General features: G+C 39.4%; 1 protein-coding gene across 2 annotated transcripts in view; it reads left to right on the top strand.

Moving 5' to 3' along the window:
- Positions 1 to 17509, top strand: part of PCSK9 (proprotein convertase subtilisin/kexin type 9) — a 78240-nt gene that overhangs the window by 33656 nt on the left and 27075 nt on the right. For both annotated transcript variants that reach the window (XM_069232605.1, XM_069232606.1), the window contains 4 exons: positions 2290 to 2486; positions 4645 to 4828; positions 8899 to 9069; positions 16756 to 16904. In XM_069232605.1, coding sequence (XP_069088706.1) covers positions 2290 to 2486; positions 4645 to 4828; positions 8899 to 9069; positions 16756 to 16904 — 701 coding nt within the window. The remainder of the gene's footprint in view (positions 1 to 2289; positions 2487 to 4644; positions 4829 to 8898; positions 9070 to 16755; positions 16905 to 17509) is intronic.

The raw sequence follows: 17509 nt of genomic DNA on the forward strand, positions 1-17509 counted from the left end.
ACCGCTGAATTCGTAATTTGTCAATCTTCACTTCCGGCCCATCAGCGGTGAGACCACCACCGCGGCCCTGGCGGTCTTCGGACAACTGGGAGTGGGATAACCGTCTGGAATTCAGAGGATAAGTGCTATACTTTTAAAAGTAACAGCTTCCAGCATAGCAACAGGTAAAATGATCTAGAAATCCCCTGTAGATAATTTTAAAACAAAGAGGGGAGGCATGAAGTGTGTTTTTCTACTTTTAAAGAACAGTAAAAAGATGGTCATGAGGTTTTTTGATGGTGTAAATCCAACCCTTATCTCCAGAGCACCCATGCGAAAAATGTAAATTGTACCAAATATTTATGTGCCTGAGTTCATACAAAAAAAGAAAACAGAACAAAACATACATACAATGTGCTGTTAACCTTTAGGGTATCTAAACATAGACACTACTGTTTAGCAGCAGATTAAGTGCTGTAGGCATTTTGCTTGTTCTCTCTTGATGCTATTTAACTAGTTTCAATGATCTTCTTGGCCATCTTGTTGTGTCCTGCCCTGGCCGCTGCCATCTTGTTCTTCCCTACCAGAACTATCATTAAAATCCCCTGCTCCTCTATAAAGCACCAGAACAGGGAATACCATTTTACCAGCCTTCTGATCTGCATCCTTTGGACATTGCTTGGCCAAAGACATGTTAAAGTTTCAAGTTTAAGTTTATTGACACGGTTAATTAAAACCATTGCAATTCCAAAATGCATAATAATATAAATACTTGTCCTACTCATTATGTTAATAGAGACCCAAAATAAAAACATAAAAGCTTATTTGAAACTAAAACATATCATGGTAAAGAGTTGTGCATAGCTAAAATGTTCTCCACTAATTCCAACCTTGGTCTTGAACTTAACATTAGGACTTTCTAGCTCCCTTACGAACACTATAATAGTAGATGAGTGAAGCTGAATGACAATCCTAAGTAGTACCTTGAGGCTGTTTCCTGGCTGGAACTAAACTTTTGGTGCTTTACTAATAATAAAATGATGGCCCTTGCACACTCTTCAACTTTATTCACTAATTCTTTCTGAACCTGAATCTCGACAAGAAAACGGGATTGAAAGCCAAAGACATGAACTCCTACCAGAGCTTCTTCAAATTAGGACATGGGGATTAATACCCACAGGTTGGAATCAATATTTACTTTCAACCCATCTTGGATTAGTAGTTTGGGCCTGTACAATTGCTTAGGGGAACTGAGTGAAGTGGACTCCTGTGGTACCAACCTTTGGGCAGACATGAGGTAGCATATATACTTCCTCCACTGACCCTCATACTTCTCAGAAAATATGCTATGGGTGGATCCCATTGAATCTATAGTGAAGTCTGCTTATCTCGTAATTTTGAATAGTTCTTTGGTAGTAGTTCAACCCTCTGCCAAATGATGTGTGTTCCGCCACTCATGAACTTGCTCCAAGGTCAGAAGTGACTTCTTTAGGAAAAGCTACAAAGTACTGCAGTAGAGCCTCAGCTACTGCAGGTATTTGTAATAATTTTTCATTAGAGTGCTAATGGAACACAGGACCATTGACATATGATGCTAGATGGATGTGTCCGCGGTCACAGGGATGAGTTACTTGCTACTATTGCTGATCTAGGTCCAGGGGACCAGCAATGCCAATCACTACTTGCTGGAAGGTGACCCCCTACCACTAAAAGTTGACCACTAAACTGTATGCATTTGATAGTCACACAAACTGTTAAACACCAGACATGATGCAATGCAGTGCCTTGCATCAATTCCTTGTTCATTCTGTGGGAGAGCTTAAAGCCCAGAAGTGCCTGTATTTCTGTTCCAGCAGAATCTAGAGGCTCCGCATGTGACACATTATTGTGAATTTGTACTTTCAGATGACTCTTTTCAGAGGGAACGTCTTTAGAGGGTACTCATTGCTACATCCAGTGAGGGTTGAGGTGTTGCACAGACACCAGGGAGAGGAAAAGGACTGTAGCTAGGAAGTGGAAAAGGATTGTAACTAGGACTACTGGTGTGTCGGGTCTGATGCACTTGGAATCAACTATTTTTTGTAACAAGTTGTCCTAAAATCCTGTTTATTCTCCATTGCTGCAAACCATAATTTCCATAAACATGTTTAATGTATTACTATGTAATGACCATCTGTAAATTTGCCCCGGTGTAATATAGAGCATTCACATTCTTTATGATTCTATATTTAATGTATAAGTATCAATTTAAGTAGAATAGAATTATAAAGTTAAGTTTCTCAAAATTGATTTTCTGTTCCGGTCCAACAGGCTTAGAATTTATCAGGAAAACCCTTCTTGAACAGCCATACAGCCCATTGGTGGTTCTGCTTCCTTTTGTTGGTGGTTACAGCCGCACAATGAACGCTGCTTGTCGACTCATGGTGCGGACTGGAGTGGTTATGATTGCTGCAGCGGGAAACTACAAGGATGACGCTTGCTTGTATTCACCTGCATCTGAACCAGAGGTAGACACACTTTGTCCTTACTGAATGCTTTCCTAATGGAATGTTCCTCATAAATTCATTTTATACACAACTTTCTACTTCTGTGTCTTTACTTAATGTTCTTCTTTAGGTCGAGTTGTTTCAATATGGTGTTTTCCTTTGTGATTCTTCCTTATGTCTTTTTCTCTCACAGGGTTCATACCAGCCATCAACCCCAAACAGCTTTTTCTCTTCACCTCTTTTTTATTTTACGGTGTTCCTCACCTTTAAACCTCCCTTTTCCAATTTTCCTTTTCTTTTTTGAATTTTTTTACCTTACAACGGGTAACCCCCACGCTGGCTTTTTTTTTTTTTACTCACCACCTCTTTTCCATGTTTTCTATTGTCCTTTTATCCTTCTCATTTTTGTAGCATATTTTTTTAAATCTTCTTTTTTAGAAGTGTTGAATTTTTCAAATTGTTTTTTAGGAATTGAAAGTTTCTCATTGTTGAACTTCCAAGTGGCAATTTCTCAGAACTCGGAGGCAAATTTTCAAGGAATTGGAATAGGGCAGCACAGCAAGCCTTTTTGTATCACTGCCCTACACCAATTCGAAAGAACAGAAATGCACCTTATTTACAAGATACAGTTCATTTCTGTCCTTTCCCGCCTGTGCTGGCACCCAATTTGCTGCCTAGCGCCAATGCAGGCACCCCTGCACCATGGTGCAAGGGTGTCTGCATTGTTCGCAGGATTGTTTTTGTGCAGGAAGGGACACCTTCCTGCACAAAAACCAATCCTGAGAGGCGTTTTCCCCTTTTTATGTGTGTTGCAGGATGCAGCACACATAGAAAGAGGAAACAACGAGGAAAAATAAAGATATTTCTCCTCGTTGTGTATGCCCTAGGGAGGTGCACAGGTTTGACACATTCCCAAGTTTACAGATCCTTGTAAATCTGGGAATGCATCAAAACCCTTGAGTGTTGCACGGAAACACCCACCTCATTGCCCATGGAACGCCTCCCTAACACAAGCCTTTCACCATATCTATGACGGCATAAAAAGCCAGGCAAAGTGGCTTTGCGTGGCCTCATAGATATGGGTCTGCGCTCTGCACCACCAGAGCGCCATGAAAAGTGATGCACAGGCAGCACAAGGGGCTTGAAAATATGCCCCTCGATTTGCAACAAAAGTAGCAAACCTTCATATGCAGTAGCACCCTTATGAACAGATGCAGATGTATTACTTTTGGCGCTGTTTTCCAGTCATACTATTGGGAATATCATAAAACATGTTTCTCGAGCTATCATATCACTTGTGATGTTGAACAATTCTACACTGGGGAAATGCACCCGATATTTTCCCAAAAGTAAAACATTTCCCAGTGGAGAAACTCTTTCCTGTACATTCTGTACATGGCTGGAGGTGTTCCATTCTCCTCCCCAGTAAGGATGGGGAGTTCTCCAGCCTTTTGCTGTAATAAAACACCAACCATATCTATGATGGGAAACGGTTGGAATAGAATTTATGAATGCCAATGAACTTCTGAGCTTGTAGGCATTTACAAACTTGCAAGGCACACCATGATTTTGTCTGCCCACTTCCCATCCTCTACCTGGGATTAACTATTGCAGACGTTTCTACACTAGAAGCGTAGGAATCTGTAGTATTAAAACCATTTATATTGATTGAGAATCTTTCTGTGAATACCTGACAGGTGTAAATGAAGCCATTTTTCACTGTAAATGAACATTTACAGCTCAAAATGGCTTTCTGAATCAGGCACTCAATGTTGACATTGTCCCCCCTGATTATCTCACTGTGCATTGAATTGTTGAGGCTCTGATTTGGATCCTGGAACAAACAACATGTAAACATTAATTTCTAAAAGAATGGCCATTTAGAAAAGTAACTGTAGGTAGGTCTTGTAAAGATCTTGAATGGCATGGCATGGATCCAGAGTGGTATAATGCAAGGCTAGTTGGGCACAGATAGAGGTGTTTTTAGTATTGTACGTCCTATTCAGCGTAAGCCAAATTGCAGGCACTTTAGTGGGAGTGGGACAGAGCACTTGTACTATCTTCCAGAGTGTGTGGATTGGGTACCAGAGTTCTCTAACAAAGGATAGAATTGTTACATGCCTACTCTTGAGCACTGCTGCTGTACTAATACTGATACTCTGATATTTGCAATACGTAGGTCATCACAGTGGGAGCAACAAATTACCAGGATCAGCCGGTCAGTATGGGACCATTAGGAACAAACTATGGTCGCTGCGTCGATATCTTTGCACCAGGTGATGACATCATAGGTGCTTCCAGTGACTGCAGCACTTGCTTTACATCAAAGAGCGGGACCTCGCAAGCTGCAGCACATGTTGCTGGTAATTATTTTATGTATCATGTCGCAGAAAGTACTTCTAAAAGGCACGTCCATACCAGAAATAATTATTTCGTTTTTATTCCGTGCTTATTTGACTTTTTTTTAAACTCATTTTTGTCTGAGGCAACAAGACAAAAGAAGGGGAGGTACTTTGCACACAACACACACATCTAGTGCAATTTAAGAAAGAAAGTGATAACTGCTGGACATTCCAGTTGACAGGTTCCAAACTGGACACTGGACTGTGTGATTCAAATGATATAAATTGACACTCTGTGCCACTAGAGATTAACTCAACCTTCTGCCAACTGGTATGGACTTTGCATAAGCCCTGGTCGTGACTGACTGAGACAGTGGGCAGGATTGGGGTTTGGAGCCTCCCTCATATAAGTAATTCAGTCCTACCCCTCTGTCCAAATTGTCCAAATGATAACCAGTATTACAGAGTTTGTGGACAGAGGAGAATCACCACCCATTATTAGGTACAGCTTTTTCTGATCTAATCCACAGTGGTGTTTGAAGGAAGCACTGGTGGGTTGGCTCAAAATCCACCAAAATGTCAGAAGAGGCTTCAGTATGGTTGAGCATATTTTGATCCCAGGACCATAAAGGCTCCCCCACGGGTGTGCTCCTTATATTGATAATTTCTTCCTTGTTGTGATGGCAGTCAAAAGTATGACTGGAGAGGGATAATTCTTTGAAGGTCATTTTCATGTGCTGCATTTTCAAAACAAGATAAATTCTACGAGTTAATAAAAAATACATACGGAAATTAACATGTCTAATTATATACCAGTAACCAGTCCAAGAGTCAACTTGAATACAATGAGATATTTTCCATAATAGAAACCTATTTGCCAATTATTGGACCCAGTAGAAATCATTTGTAAATGGTTTGTAGCAGCTATAATTTAGTTCAAGGATAGCCACGGGATTGTTAATACTGAGGAAGTCAATGAATAGAAACTTGGTCTGCACCATATTTAGAGGGCAGTGGTAAAGTTACATTAACCACACAATTTTACCATTGCTACAAATTCTAATCGGTGATGGTATTACCAGGGCACTGAAAGATATTTCTATCACAGATTGCTGCCATAAAGCTTGCCAGACAACATGTGGTGTTAAAAAGCAGGGTAAACATGCAAAATGCACCTGGGTAACCCTTCTACTGATGAGTAATTTCCCACCTCTCCCACTGGGGTCAAAATTACAGTAGTAGTACTCTGAAGTAACTAGGTGCCAGGTGTATGAAAATGCAGTCTTGCATTTCTTAAATACCGACTTCATAGAAATCGCTGTTTAAGAAATGCAAAATGCTCTGTACTACAATACCGATTTTCTAACAGCGATTCCTACAAAGCAGGAATCGTTACTAGGAAATCTCTATTAAGAAATCCCATTGCATTTGAGTCAATGGTCCGGTTTTGCATTTCTTAAATAGCGATTTCTTATCAGGAAATCGCTATTTAGGAAATGCAAAACCCAGGATGGCAATGGTCAAAAGGCCCCCGTTGGTGCACCCCAAAAATAGGTGTGCACCTGTAGAGCACACATATGTCTAAGGGCCTCTATTGCAATTTAAAAAAAAGCACTTCGTTTTTTTTTTTAAATTGTACCTGGGGCATTTTTGAAATTATTCCTGGTTACCATCTACTTCAAGTCAAAGGTAATTGAACTCCTAAATGCCCAAGTCGCATTTAGGAAATGCATTGTACATTAGAATAGGAACCACAAATAGGAAATCCCTATTTGCGATTTCCTATTCTAGGAATTGCAAATTGCGATTTCTAGAGGGTAAAAATCGCATTTTGAGATTCCTGAAAGGGCTTTGTACATAAGAAAAGCCCTGTTTGCATTTCTTAATGGCCCGAAATAGTGTTTAAGACCATTAAGAAATGCAGACAGGCTTCGTACATCTGGCCCTGGATCATTACCATGGATAAAGGGCTGAGTTATAAAGGATGACATCAGTTGGGCATGCATTGCAGCATAAATAGAATAATGGGCACAGCTAATGTAACCTGGGGTCTTGAGCTGCTGTCATTGGGACCAGTCACAAGGATCCAGGGCCAGTGTTTCCTTAAGGTGAAGCAAGGCTATTGCCTGGAAGCGCCACCACGAGGTGGACAGAATTACAAGAAAAAGCCAGAAAATGAAATTTTTCTGGAGTGACGGAGAAGCACTGCAACAGCAAAGTGCCATTAATCCCAGAGGCGAAAAAATCTAAAATGTAAAATTGACACCTGACCTTCATTATAATTTCCCTGAGGATATAGGCCCTCATTAAGAATCTGGCGGTCTTTTGACAGCTAGACTCGCGGTGTCGGTCAGACCTCCATGCTCCTGGCAGTGTGACTGCCAAATTACGACCTTGGCAGTTGGGCCGCCATTGCCAGGAACAGGTTCTGGAAGGGTATAGGCGGCAGTCGAAGTCGTGCTTAGCCACAGCGGTGCTTAAAGCAGAAGTGCCGTTCTGATCATAACTTCATTTTCCACGATCCTTTTTCTGGTGGAACCCATGAGAAGCCGAGGCCAATGCCACCGCAGGGTCTCCAATGGGCAGACTGGCAGAAACCTCAGATTTCTGAGGTTTCCGCCAGTCGGCCCAGTGGAAAGCTTGTAATTGGCCTGGAGGAGACAGCCAGCTTTGCAGCCTCCTCTCTGTGAGGCTCGCCAACCTCGTAATTAGACCCTTAGTCTCTCTGTTCTCATACCTGATTGATTGACTGAAGATTGATTGACTAATCGATCTTCAGTTCAGCTTTTAATTCCAGCTGCTCCAGCACTTAACTGCTACCAAGGTTCACCAGGAACCAAGAGGTAATCTCCCATAAACTTATATGAAGTTTGAGTAATGTAAAGGTCTAACTTCTAACAAAAAAAGATACCCATCTCTTATTGTTGCTTCATTCTTTTATATTTTTAATAAGCAAACTGTCTACCAATGACTTCATCAGGCTTTCTATTATTATTTTTTAACACCAGCGTGAGTTTAGAAAAAACCTTTGAAAGTATCCTTCCCCATCTCACTTTCAGTGATACTTTGGATGATACTGAGCCTACCGGTGGCTAATGGCCTCAGAATGTCATAGGAAGTGTGATGGCAATGTGCAATACTCAGCCCAAGGCAATTTCAAGGGGTTCTTTAAATGTCACAGAGCTCAACACAGAACCTTCTAAGCAAGTGTGGATCTTGTCTTTTGTCATTATAAAAAGTTTGACCATCTCTCGTTAGGGCTAATTGTCACACTCAGAAAAGAAAGCCTAGTCATCATTAACTCTCAACAGATTGCCATCCCTTGAAAGCTTGTTTTAATTTTTTTGTGTTCTAAGTAATTGGAAAATATAAGCTGTTCTGCAGGGAACCACAAAGTCTTTTTTGCTTCATTGTTAAGCACCAACTGAATGTTTGGCATGATATAGATAAAGGTTTCAACAGCATCCTGGATAAGGTGTGTTACGCACAAATAGACTTATTAGACTCCCACCATTAGTCTTTGCGTTTTGCTGATGAATAGCAGAATGCAGACCAGGATTGGCTTTATCAGGCAAAGTAGTTACCTGCTGTAGACAACACAGGTAGAATATACTGAGGAGTGTCTGGAGGAAGCAAAAGAGCCCATCCATTGAGAAGTGGGGGCATCAAAAGAGGGGCAGTTGAGTACATGGGTAACATGTAAACTATGTGTGAACCACACAACCCAAGGCACAAATATAAAGCTTAAGGCAATCTTCCTTCAAACTGAGATAGGAAGAAAGGCAGATATCCAATGTCTTCACTTTAACAAGAAAAAAAGGAGCACCACTGAGGAGACACTACATTGAAATGCCAGGAAGAATACATTTGTGTTGTTTTTATGAGCTGAATTTTGCCTTTTTCAAATCTGGCTCTTGCTGGAGATGACCACTGTGTTCAAAGCAAGTTGAAGGTTGTGCTTTCAAAAGACAGGGTAACAAATATATTTGTTTGCAAACCACTCCTATGCCCCATTATAACTAGAATCTTATTTATAGTCCACAATATAATTGTTGCATAACTGTAATTAAATAAAATGTATTTTCTCTTAGGTATTGCAGCCATGATTTTGAATGGTGAGTCTAGCCTTACTGTGTCAGAGTTAAGGCAAAGGTTAATCCATTTCTCCACAAAAAACGTGATAAATGAAGCTTGGTTTCCAGAGGATCAGCGATTAATCACACCGAACAGAGTTGCAGGACTTCCTCCAAAACTCTCAACAGGTAAGTTCTACTAGATGTGCCACTCCATCTTGGTGTGTAAATGCGAAGTGACTCTGAATCTTGGACCAGATCCTTAATCTATCATCACACACAGAATGTCTTATTTTAAGATCAGTATGGTGTACTGGGCTTGCACAGAGGACAAACAAGTGTATGACAGCCAAGCAAGTAGGAATAAAATTCATAAAGCATCTGCTAGGGCTCACTCGGATGCTTCTTATCAATATCTAAAGGAGGTCTGCTATTTTACTTAAGGCTTTGAGTGCCAACAGTTTATTTATGTTAGGAATTTGTATCAATGCACATATTGCCACTGGGCCCAAAAACATTGTGCAATAAGAACATTAAAATGTAACTGTATGGATTGTACTAAATCTGATGAAAGATAAATAACAGTACAATAAACCTTTGTATCACAAGCATAAAATCAGAGAAGAGATAAATCAACAACATCCTCTAAGCAGCCAATACTGGTGATTGGTTAGATGTTTGACAGATTTGAAGAGTGATTGGTTAGATGTTGGACAAATCTGAAGAGTCAATATTTACCTTCTGAAATAGGAGTGAGACTTAACCAATATTCAACAATATTCAACTCTTGACTAAATATATTTTGCAGATGTGAGAAATCAGTAATAATGTGTACATGCTCAAACATCTTCTGCATCTGGAGTAGTTCTCAGAGTAGCAAATTAAGCACAGTATTAATTTCTCTGATTTCAAATACATTATGAGTGCTACAGATTTTGTTAATCATGTAGGGACTTATGGCCATGAATTTCTCAATTTAATTTTGAATAGCAGTGTTCTTTTGGGAATTGATTCAGTGATTAATGATCTCAAATTGTATTGTAGTTTTAAGTGGGTCAATATGTTAATAAGCACCTTGGCCTTCCTCCATACATTTTTATGAGAACAATCATATCTCAAGAATGCAGATGCCATCTCAGACCCAGCTGTTGCTGGATGTACCTATTCTCCTGAAGGTCCTAGGAAATAAATGTCTCTGGTTAAGTGTTTGCAGCATTTTAGATTCATTAAGATCAACAGCTGTGTTTCAGCAGTAAAAAGCAGACTCCCAGCTGGATCTGTGCATCAGTTTCAGACTGAGGGCCTTATTCAGGGTTTAGCGGAGTGAGAGGAATGCAGTGAGTCAGCAGTCCTTCCACCTTGCTAAACTTGTGGTTTGTCCACTCCATTCAAAGGTGGGGAACTGCTGAGTTGTTGTAGCCCAAACCTCATCCTAACCTCTGATCATGCGGTTCGGCAACTCAAGGATTGCTGGGCCATAGTAACTCTGCTTGGCAAAACGTAAGAGCTGGAAGGGAACTGTGGGACCTCTCTTCATAGCAAAGATATCCCCTCCAGGCCGGTGGGGACCCCCTAAAAATTCTAAAACTGGAATATGGCTGTCCACCAGGGCTGTGAAGGCTGTGGCCTCAACCCCTCTGGTGGACAGGTGGACCACCGGCCAGATTGTGTTTAAAACTGATAGTCCTTAAGGAGTGGAAAGGTGTGTAAATAATTATTACTAATCTGCATTAAAGAAACATTAATTTGTCCACTTAAGCCTTTTAAATGACTGACAGTGGAATCCTAGGATCCCTTGAATGGAGGCACCCACATTATTCTGTTGGAGTTATGGTTGCAACTCTTCTGATGAGACTGGTCAGTAGTCAAAATAACAACTTCTCCATTAATTTACATTTTCACTTAATACGTGCAAACCCATGGGCATCGAAAAGCAAGTTCAGGCTACTAATGTGCAATCAGCTGTGATACATGGCAGTTTCCTGTTATCAAGTACTCCACATTCAGTACACAAAGATTTCAGCACTAGCTGTCTCCTATTAGAAATGAATCAATGCCAAAATTAAGTAAAAGAGCTGATTCTGTGTAAGCTATAACAAAAACATATTCTAATGCAAGTCTGTTCATATGTCATAAGAAGCTCCGCTACTTCATCCCTTGTGTAACTTGGTTCCAAATACTGTAACAATTGTCTGTGGAGCTGCATTGTATTTTAATGAAGGTGTAATTACAGATCGTTCTGTAATTTAGCAAACTCTACTACTCTAAAGCTTAGCTATAATTTCTAGTAAATCTTGTAATTACATTTGACAATATTGGTCGTCCTTCAAGAACACTGCACTCCATAAGTACTTAAATCAGGTACATCACATGCAGACCTTAGGCAAAGTTATGCTGGCACTGCTAGAGCAAAGAGGCTTCTTCAAATTATCATAACATTTTGCTTTCCTCTGTACTGAGTGCCTGACTTGACTTTGGGCATATGGACAGCAGTAGTAAATTTATTGCAGTTTAAGTAAATCAGTATTGAAAGAAGCAATTACAAGATAAATTAGATGAAAGCAAATCTATTAAAACCAAGAAACTTGGAAGCAGAAGATGGATTACAGACTTCATAACATTAGGTTTGAGAGAGAAAAACATGGTAGAAAACAATAGAAACTTGCAGTTGATAAAATTAGTGAGGTAAATTAGCCCACATGTTTTTATTTTAAGCCTCATTGTTCTCATCAAGTTAATTTCCTTTCCAAGACGACCACCAATAGAGTTCATGTAAAAGTAATACAATCATAATACTCTCTTTTTTTCGAGTGCACTTATTTATTTTATTTTTGCCCATGTAGGCAATGCAAAGATTTGAAAACCACCTACCAATTAAAGTAAAATGCAATGCATTAAAAACACCATATTGATCAAAATCTTTTCCAACATAATTTTTTATTTTTTTTAAAAGGTGCTAGTTACAGTCTACGATAATCAACATGTCACAGAATTACAAAACACTGAAGCAGGGTTTGAGCGGGTGTTTAACATAAAGGCCACTTTAGATCTTGATTCAAGGTTTTCCTCGAAGACACCCTTACTTCTGGATCGGTAGCGGACATATCCTTAGCTGCAGTATTCACTTTCCCATTACATGAGACTGAATATCCATTGTGTATTGGTACAGCTGTTCTTATTTGAATTTAGAATTTATTTTGCAAACCTGATGGTCTAACTGATAACTTTCTTATTTTAATAAAGTCCTAATTCAATTTCAATTCAATTTAACTTTATTCGGTCAAGTTATTTAAAAAGACGATAAAAATAAAAACACAAACAGCATGTTAGGATAAAAACCGATTAATATATACGTAACTAAAATTACCTACAAAAGTCTTAAAGTTACAAATCTTCAAAACTTCTGAAAATGTTTCGTTAAAAATCCTTAACCATATCTACTAACATGTCTGTTTCTCAGTTTAAAATGCATATTTTCTTCTAATTCGTAAAGCGGTTAGTAAATAATTTAAGGCTCTTGAACAGATTTGCAGGGATGGCTGTCACTGTAGGTAATACAACCCGTCCCTATAGGATAATAAACCGTTGTTCAAAAGAATGGGACTCACAAATCCCTGTCTGGGTGAGTAATGTAAGGGATAAAACAACATGAAATTATCTGTTACCCCATCGCATGGACACGGTGCTAGAGATTCATGCCACACCCTCAACACTGGAATGACTAAATTCTACTGTAATCGGGTGAGGTAACACCTATATTCGGGCTTCATTGACCCTGTTAAATAGAGCTCAAATGTAGATAATGTGGTTATATGCATATATCTTTTTACTGAAGACATGCCTAGAACACTTGCTATCCTAAGTTCTTCACTATATGACAAGGAACACTCCATCACTTTCACCTTATAACTTGGTGTAACAAGCTCTGGATTTTCAAATAAGTGCCCACAACCCACCTTATAAAACACCTTTTCTATATAGTTAAACCAGGGGATTGAAGCCTTATTGTCCAGTTTCGGCAATCTACCAAAACTTGTCTAGAGAAGGTGGCCTGCGGTGTACTCCAGATTTTTACCCATAGGAGCAGGGGGGGCAACGCAGCACAATCTTCAATATGACCTTCTCCTAGTTCCATATATAGTAATGGGTAATAAAGCTAGAAATAGTTCAAGGAATGGCTAAATTCCTACAAAAGAAGCTATTTTCGATAATCTGGAGTTCCGTTGCTCCAGAAAAAAAACCTACTTATTTTCTTCCAAGATATGTTTGTTACTCACAGCATTGTAGCCCTCTTACAATTTCAAATTCAAAGCCCAGATTGACCTAAATTTACATACCAGGTAAATTTTTTGCTTACTAGATTTTTTTTCAATATTACAAATAATACCCTGTCCTGCTGAACTAATATGTTCCAGAATCTCACTGTTCATGCATGGCATATAAATAAAATACCCAGAGGTATATTGTGCCAATCTTAGTCAGTGCATTTCAGAAATATGTATAGATGTTTCCAGTGTAGAATGTCACAATTGTAGAGTAACAATTCAATATTTTTAACACTTAATTTTCACTTACAACTTATATTGTCTTATAATCAATACTAGCATGTAGTTTCCCCAAATCCCCAGCAACCGCCCTTGCATGACCATTAATGGAATCAAAGTGATTATTGCACAAGTTAGTAGACAAATCACGCCCAAATACCAGTTTTGTGTAACTATTTCAAATGCTCATTTAGCTAGTGTTCAGGAAAATTATACTTTGCTCCTGTTGGGATGCTATTACTTTAGTTCTACCTATGCTAATCTTTGAAAGGTTACACTTGTAATATACACCAAACATATTTAAAGCATGTTGTAAGCCAGTAGGTTTCAGCTCCAAAGGTACAGTGACTGCTTAAAACGTGTGTTGCAAAGGCATTGTGTTTGCTTTAGGGCTCTTTAAAAAAAGTCTTAGCTAAATTGTTTAATACCCCCCAGCAGAAATCCATTATAGTTTCTTGTTCTAACCAAGGTAGATTGCTGTTTGCCAGGGTCGCTTGCCGATGTTGTACAGCCAGTAGTAAGGAGGGAGGTGTACACTCTCTCCACTGACATTGTGGGAGACAGACGTTTACTAACCAAACTCAGATCCATGCCTGCCCTAAGTGGAGCACCCCAATTATTTCTGCTGGCCCTGCTTAGTGTAAAATGTTTTGTAGAGGCTATGCTCCTATCGGAGTAACACATTTGGGGCCATATGTACGAACACATTTTCCCATTGACACAGAATGGAAAAAACCCTTTGCTACATCTGGCCCTTGGTTCTTAGAAAGAGGTACCTAAGTCTCCAAAGAATGCACTGCTCCTTGTTTAGTCTCTCTGCTATAAGGTTAATCTTGTAATAAAGATAGTGCAAGATCATGTGTCTGGAGTGAATGTATATGGAAGCCCATCCTGGAACCAACAATAATTGTGCAACATGATGGTGAATGCTGTCACCGTTCTGGAAGTCACTTTTAAGTGTTTCTTAAGGACTTCAGTCACTGCTGTAGCTCTGCCTACCGACTATGCCATGTCAGATCTCTATCACACACACCAAAGGAGTGAGTAAAGAGGCCTCGCTATTTTACCATTGCTGTTTCTGGATATGTTTGCTCCATTGAGACACCAATGGGGCTATTTTTAACCTTACATCCATTAGAACGTATCCTTTGTAGTAGAATTTCACACATTTATTCAAAACAACCTTCATGCATACAGCTTAATAAATGGTTTTATCACCAGAATAAAGGCACACGCAGTAGCTGAGAGTATGCAGACTTTCACTCAAGCACATCCATGTTTTGCTATAATAGGTCCAAGCAAGAGCTCAACATAAAGTCACTGAGTGTTTAAGTCCTCATTTTAGCATATTATTCAATGCAGTTGTGACTGCTGAATTGGATAAAGCTGCATTCATTCTAATATAACATAATCATTGGACAGTGGCTGTAGACACCGTAGGGCAGCGGTTCCCAACCTGTGGTCTGGGGACCCCTGGGGGTCCACGAAGCCTTCTCGGGGTCCGTGACTACTTAGAAAATTCAATAATATTAACAGATTAATACAGTGTATATTAATAAAGTGGCTGAATGTACAGTTGAGCATTTTAAAATGTACTGTAAATGTCAAGGACTTTGAAATTGGAGGCTAAAAATTAAATTAGTGTCCTCAGATTGATTCGTGGGAGCATTGCAGTTGCATCAAACAGAATATAGTATGGACGATGTATGGCTTCAATTAAATTTAGAAAAGCTTCAGCCGTCCTATAAAAATGAAATGTTTTATTTTTTTTATGTATATTTGTTTGCAAATTAAATAAAATGTGTTTTTATTTGTGCATATGTTTGATGAATACTTGTTTCTGCATTTTGTGTGTATTGTTTTGCCATTCAAATCATTGATAATTTTATGCCCTGGTCCCTGGCTTCCAGTAATGATTCAGTGGAGGGTTCCCTAATTCCAGTAATTATTCATTGGGGGTCCCCAGGTTCCAGTAATGATAAAATGGGGGTCCACAGAAGTCAAAGGGTTGGGAACCTCTGCCATAGGGCATGCAAACTGGATCCTTCTTTTCCAAATTAATGGACCAATTATGGCAGGCTTACCATTACACTCCCCAACCCTAAACAAATACACAGGTAAATACAGATCCAAAGCAAAAATCTTCACCATAAAATAAATCCATTACAAATGCTGAAATAATTAGTGGTGCAGGTGAAAGAAGTAATAGATAGGAGTAAACAACATAAGAATTTATGAGATTTTACTCTTAAAATGCAAAGTTTAGCCACAGAACATCACCCTCTTCCTCCAGAAGAGACATGGAATAATGTGTGATCCAGACACAACAACAAATAGAAAAGAGTATCATGTCCAACTAATACCAGATAGAGGATCGTTAAATATAACATATCACTGTATCTGAAGTAGCTGCTCGCTTATTGACAATTGACAGCCATTGCATCTGAAGTTCAGTATGTTAGCTGCTATAAACCATTACATACATTCCATAGTCCGCCATTAGTAGTAATTGCTCGAAGTCTGGGGCTTCTTTCCATGCAGTAGTTTATTGAGCTACAAGCACAAGACAGTCCTCCTTAAGAATGCATGCATGAAACTTTTATTATTCCTAAACATTGTGAGCTCCAAATCCTATAAAAATCCTTATACCAAAGGCTTTGTAAAGTGAGTTGCTGTGACTTCCTACATGATATTGTCTCTCTCTCTGAGCATGATCTACTTCCCTAGCTGACCATCTCAGGAAGTGATTGCCTCCGTTTGGGAAAATGGTTTGTTGTGAAGCATGGGACCTCTAAGTAGCAGAATGAACCATTTTCAAAATACACCATTTGTCATTACATTTTAACATGTTCTACTTGGGACTCCTACATCTCTTAGTCCCTTACTTTAAAGTGCCATTTGATACCCTTCTTTTTAAACAAATATTAGAGACTTAAACTGGTCATCAGCTGTATTATATTTTATATCTGGTTGAACTCTTAAATTGTGGATAGGTAGTTTAAATTAAACTTGAGGATTGCTAGTTCTTTTCATTGATGCAAGACATATCTTTAATTTGCACTTGACCATTAGGATGGAAAGTCTTTAAAGGTCTTTAAGGAGCCTTTAGTCCTTCACATCTGTGAATATCTGACCAGCATGAGTTACTGGATAACTTTTTGTAACTTCATTGTGTATAAAAAATATACATGGTGATAATTTTCTATTGTTTGTGACTGGAAAATGATGGCATTTGTAACACCAATATGTAAGTCAAATAACATTGCTTTCCCTTGTACAGTTTTAAGCCAGTGTAGCTAAAGTCTGTTTTGGAATCTTACTTTGTTTTCAGAGGAGGATCTGTTTTGTCGTTCTGTTTGGTCAAAACAGTCTGGTCTATCTCGTGCAGCAATAGCTGTTGCTCATTGCAGTGGAAATGAGGAAATGCTGAGCTGCTCCAGTTTCTCCAAGAATGGAAAGCGGAGAGGAGAGCACATGGAGGTATGCTACAGAAACATAATCAGTCTTTCATCAAATTACATTTCAATGGTTGTATTTCATCATTGGCCCTTTTTGTCAGGTCTCACCTACCAGACAGCACAAGTTGTTAGTAGCTCGTTCTTGTTTGCTAGCTTGTGCTGGTTTAACTTCTTCGTCCTGTGCATGTCCCTAACCTAGAGCATTGATGCATTACTTGTGTCCTACCACTGCAAATTTTTCAGGCACTACTTTTTTTCTTTTTATTTAAGGGCTCCACAATAATGCATGTGTTTTCTAGCTGTCTCTCTCATGTACTTTTGCTTCCCCACTGCTGTTATTGTATTGTTCTCTTGCCTGTATGCTTCTCCACCACCCCCTCCATGATGCACTCATCCTTCTGGGCTTATTCTGCCATGCATAGCTTTCATGGCCATGTGCTTCTCCCTCCAGCTCCATTTTTCTCCTGCTTTCTCTCTCGACGTTTTTTGATTTTCTCCACCCTCTTCATGTTGGTCTGTCCTCCTTTGTGACCCTCCCCGTGTCCTTCGTGTTCCTACCCACCACCTGTGCCCCCATTTGGTTCCCCTAGCTCTTCTGTTTTCCCCACCCCGCTGTCAGTGATACAC

Source organism: Pleurodeles waltl, chromosome 4_2 (genome assembly GCF_031143425.1).
Source record: "Pleurodeles waltl isolate 20211129_DDA chromosome 4_2, aPleWal1.hap1.20221129, whole genome shotgun sequence".
In the NCBI taxonomy this organism is placed as follows: domain Eukaryota; kingdom Metazoa; phylum Chordata; class Amphibia; order Caudata; family Salamandridae; genus Pleurodeles; species Pleurodeles waltl.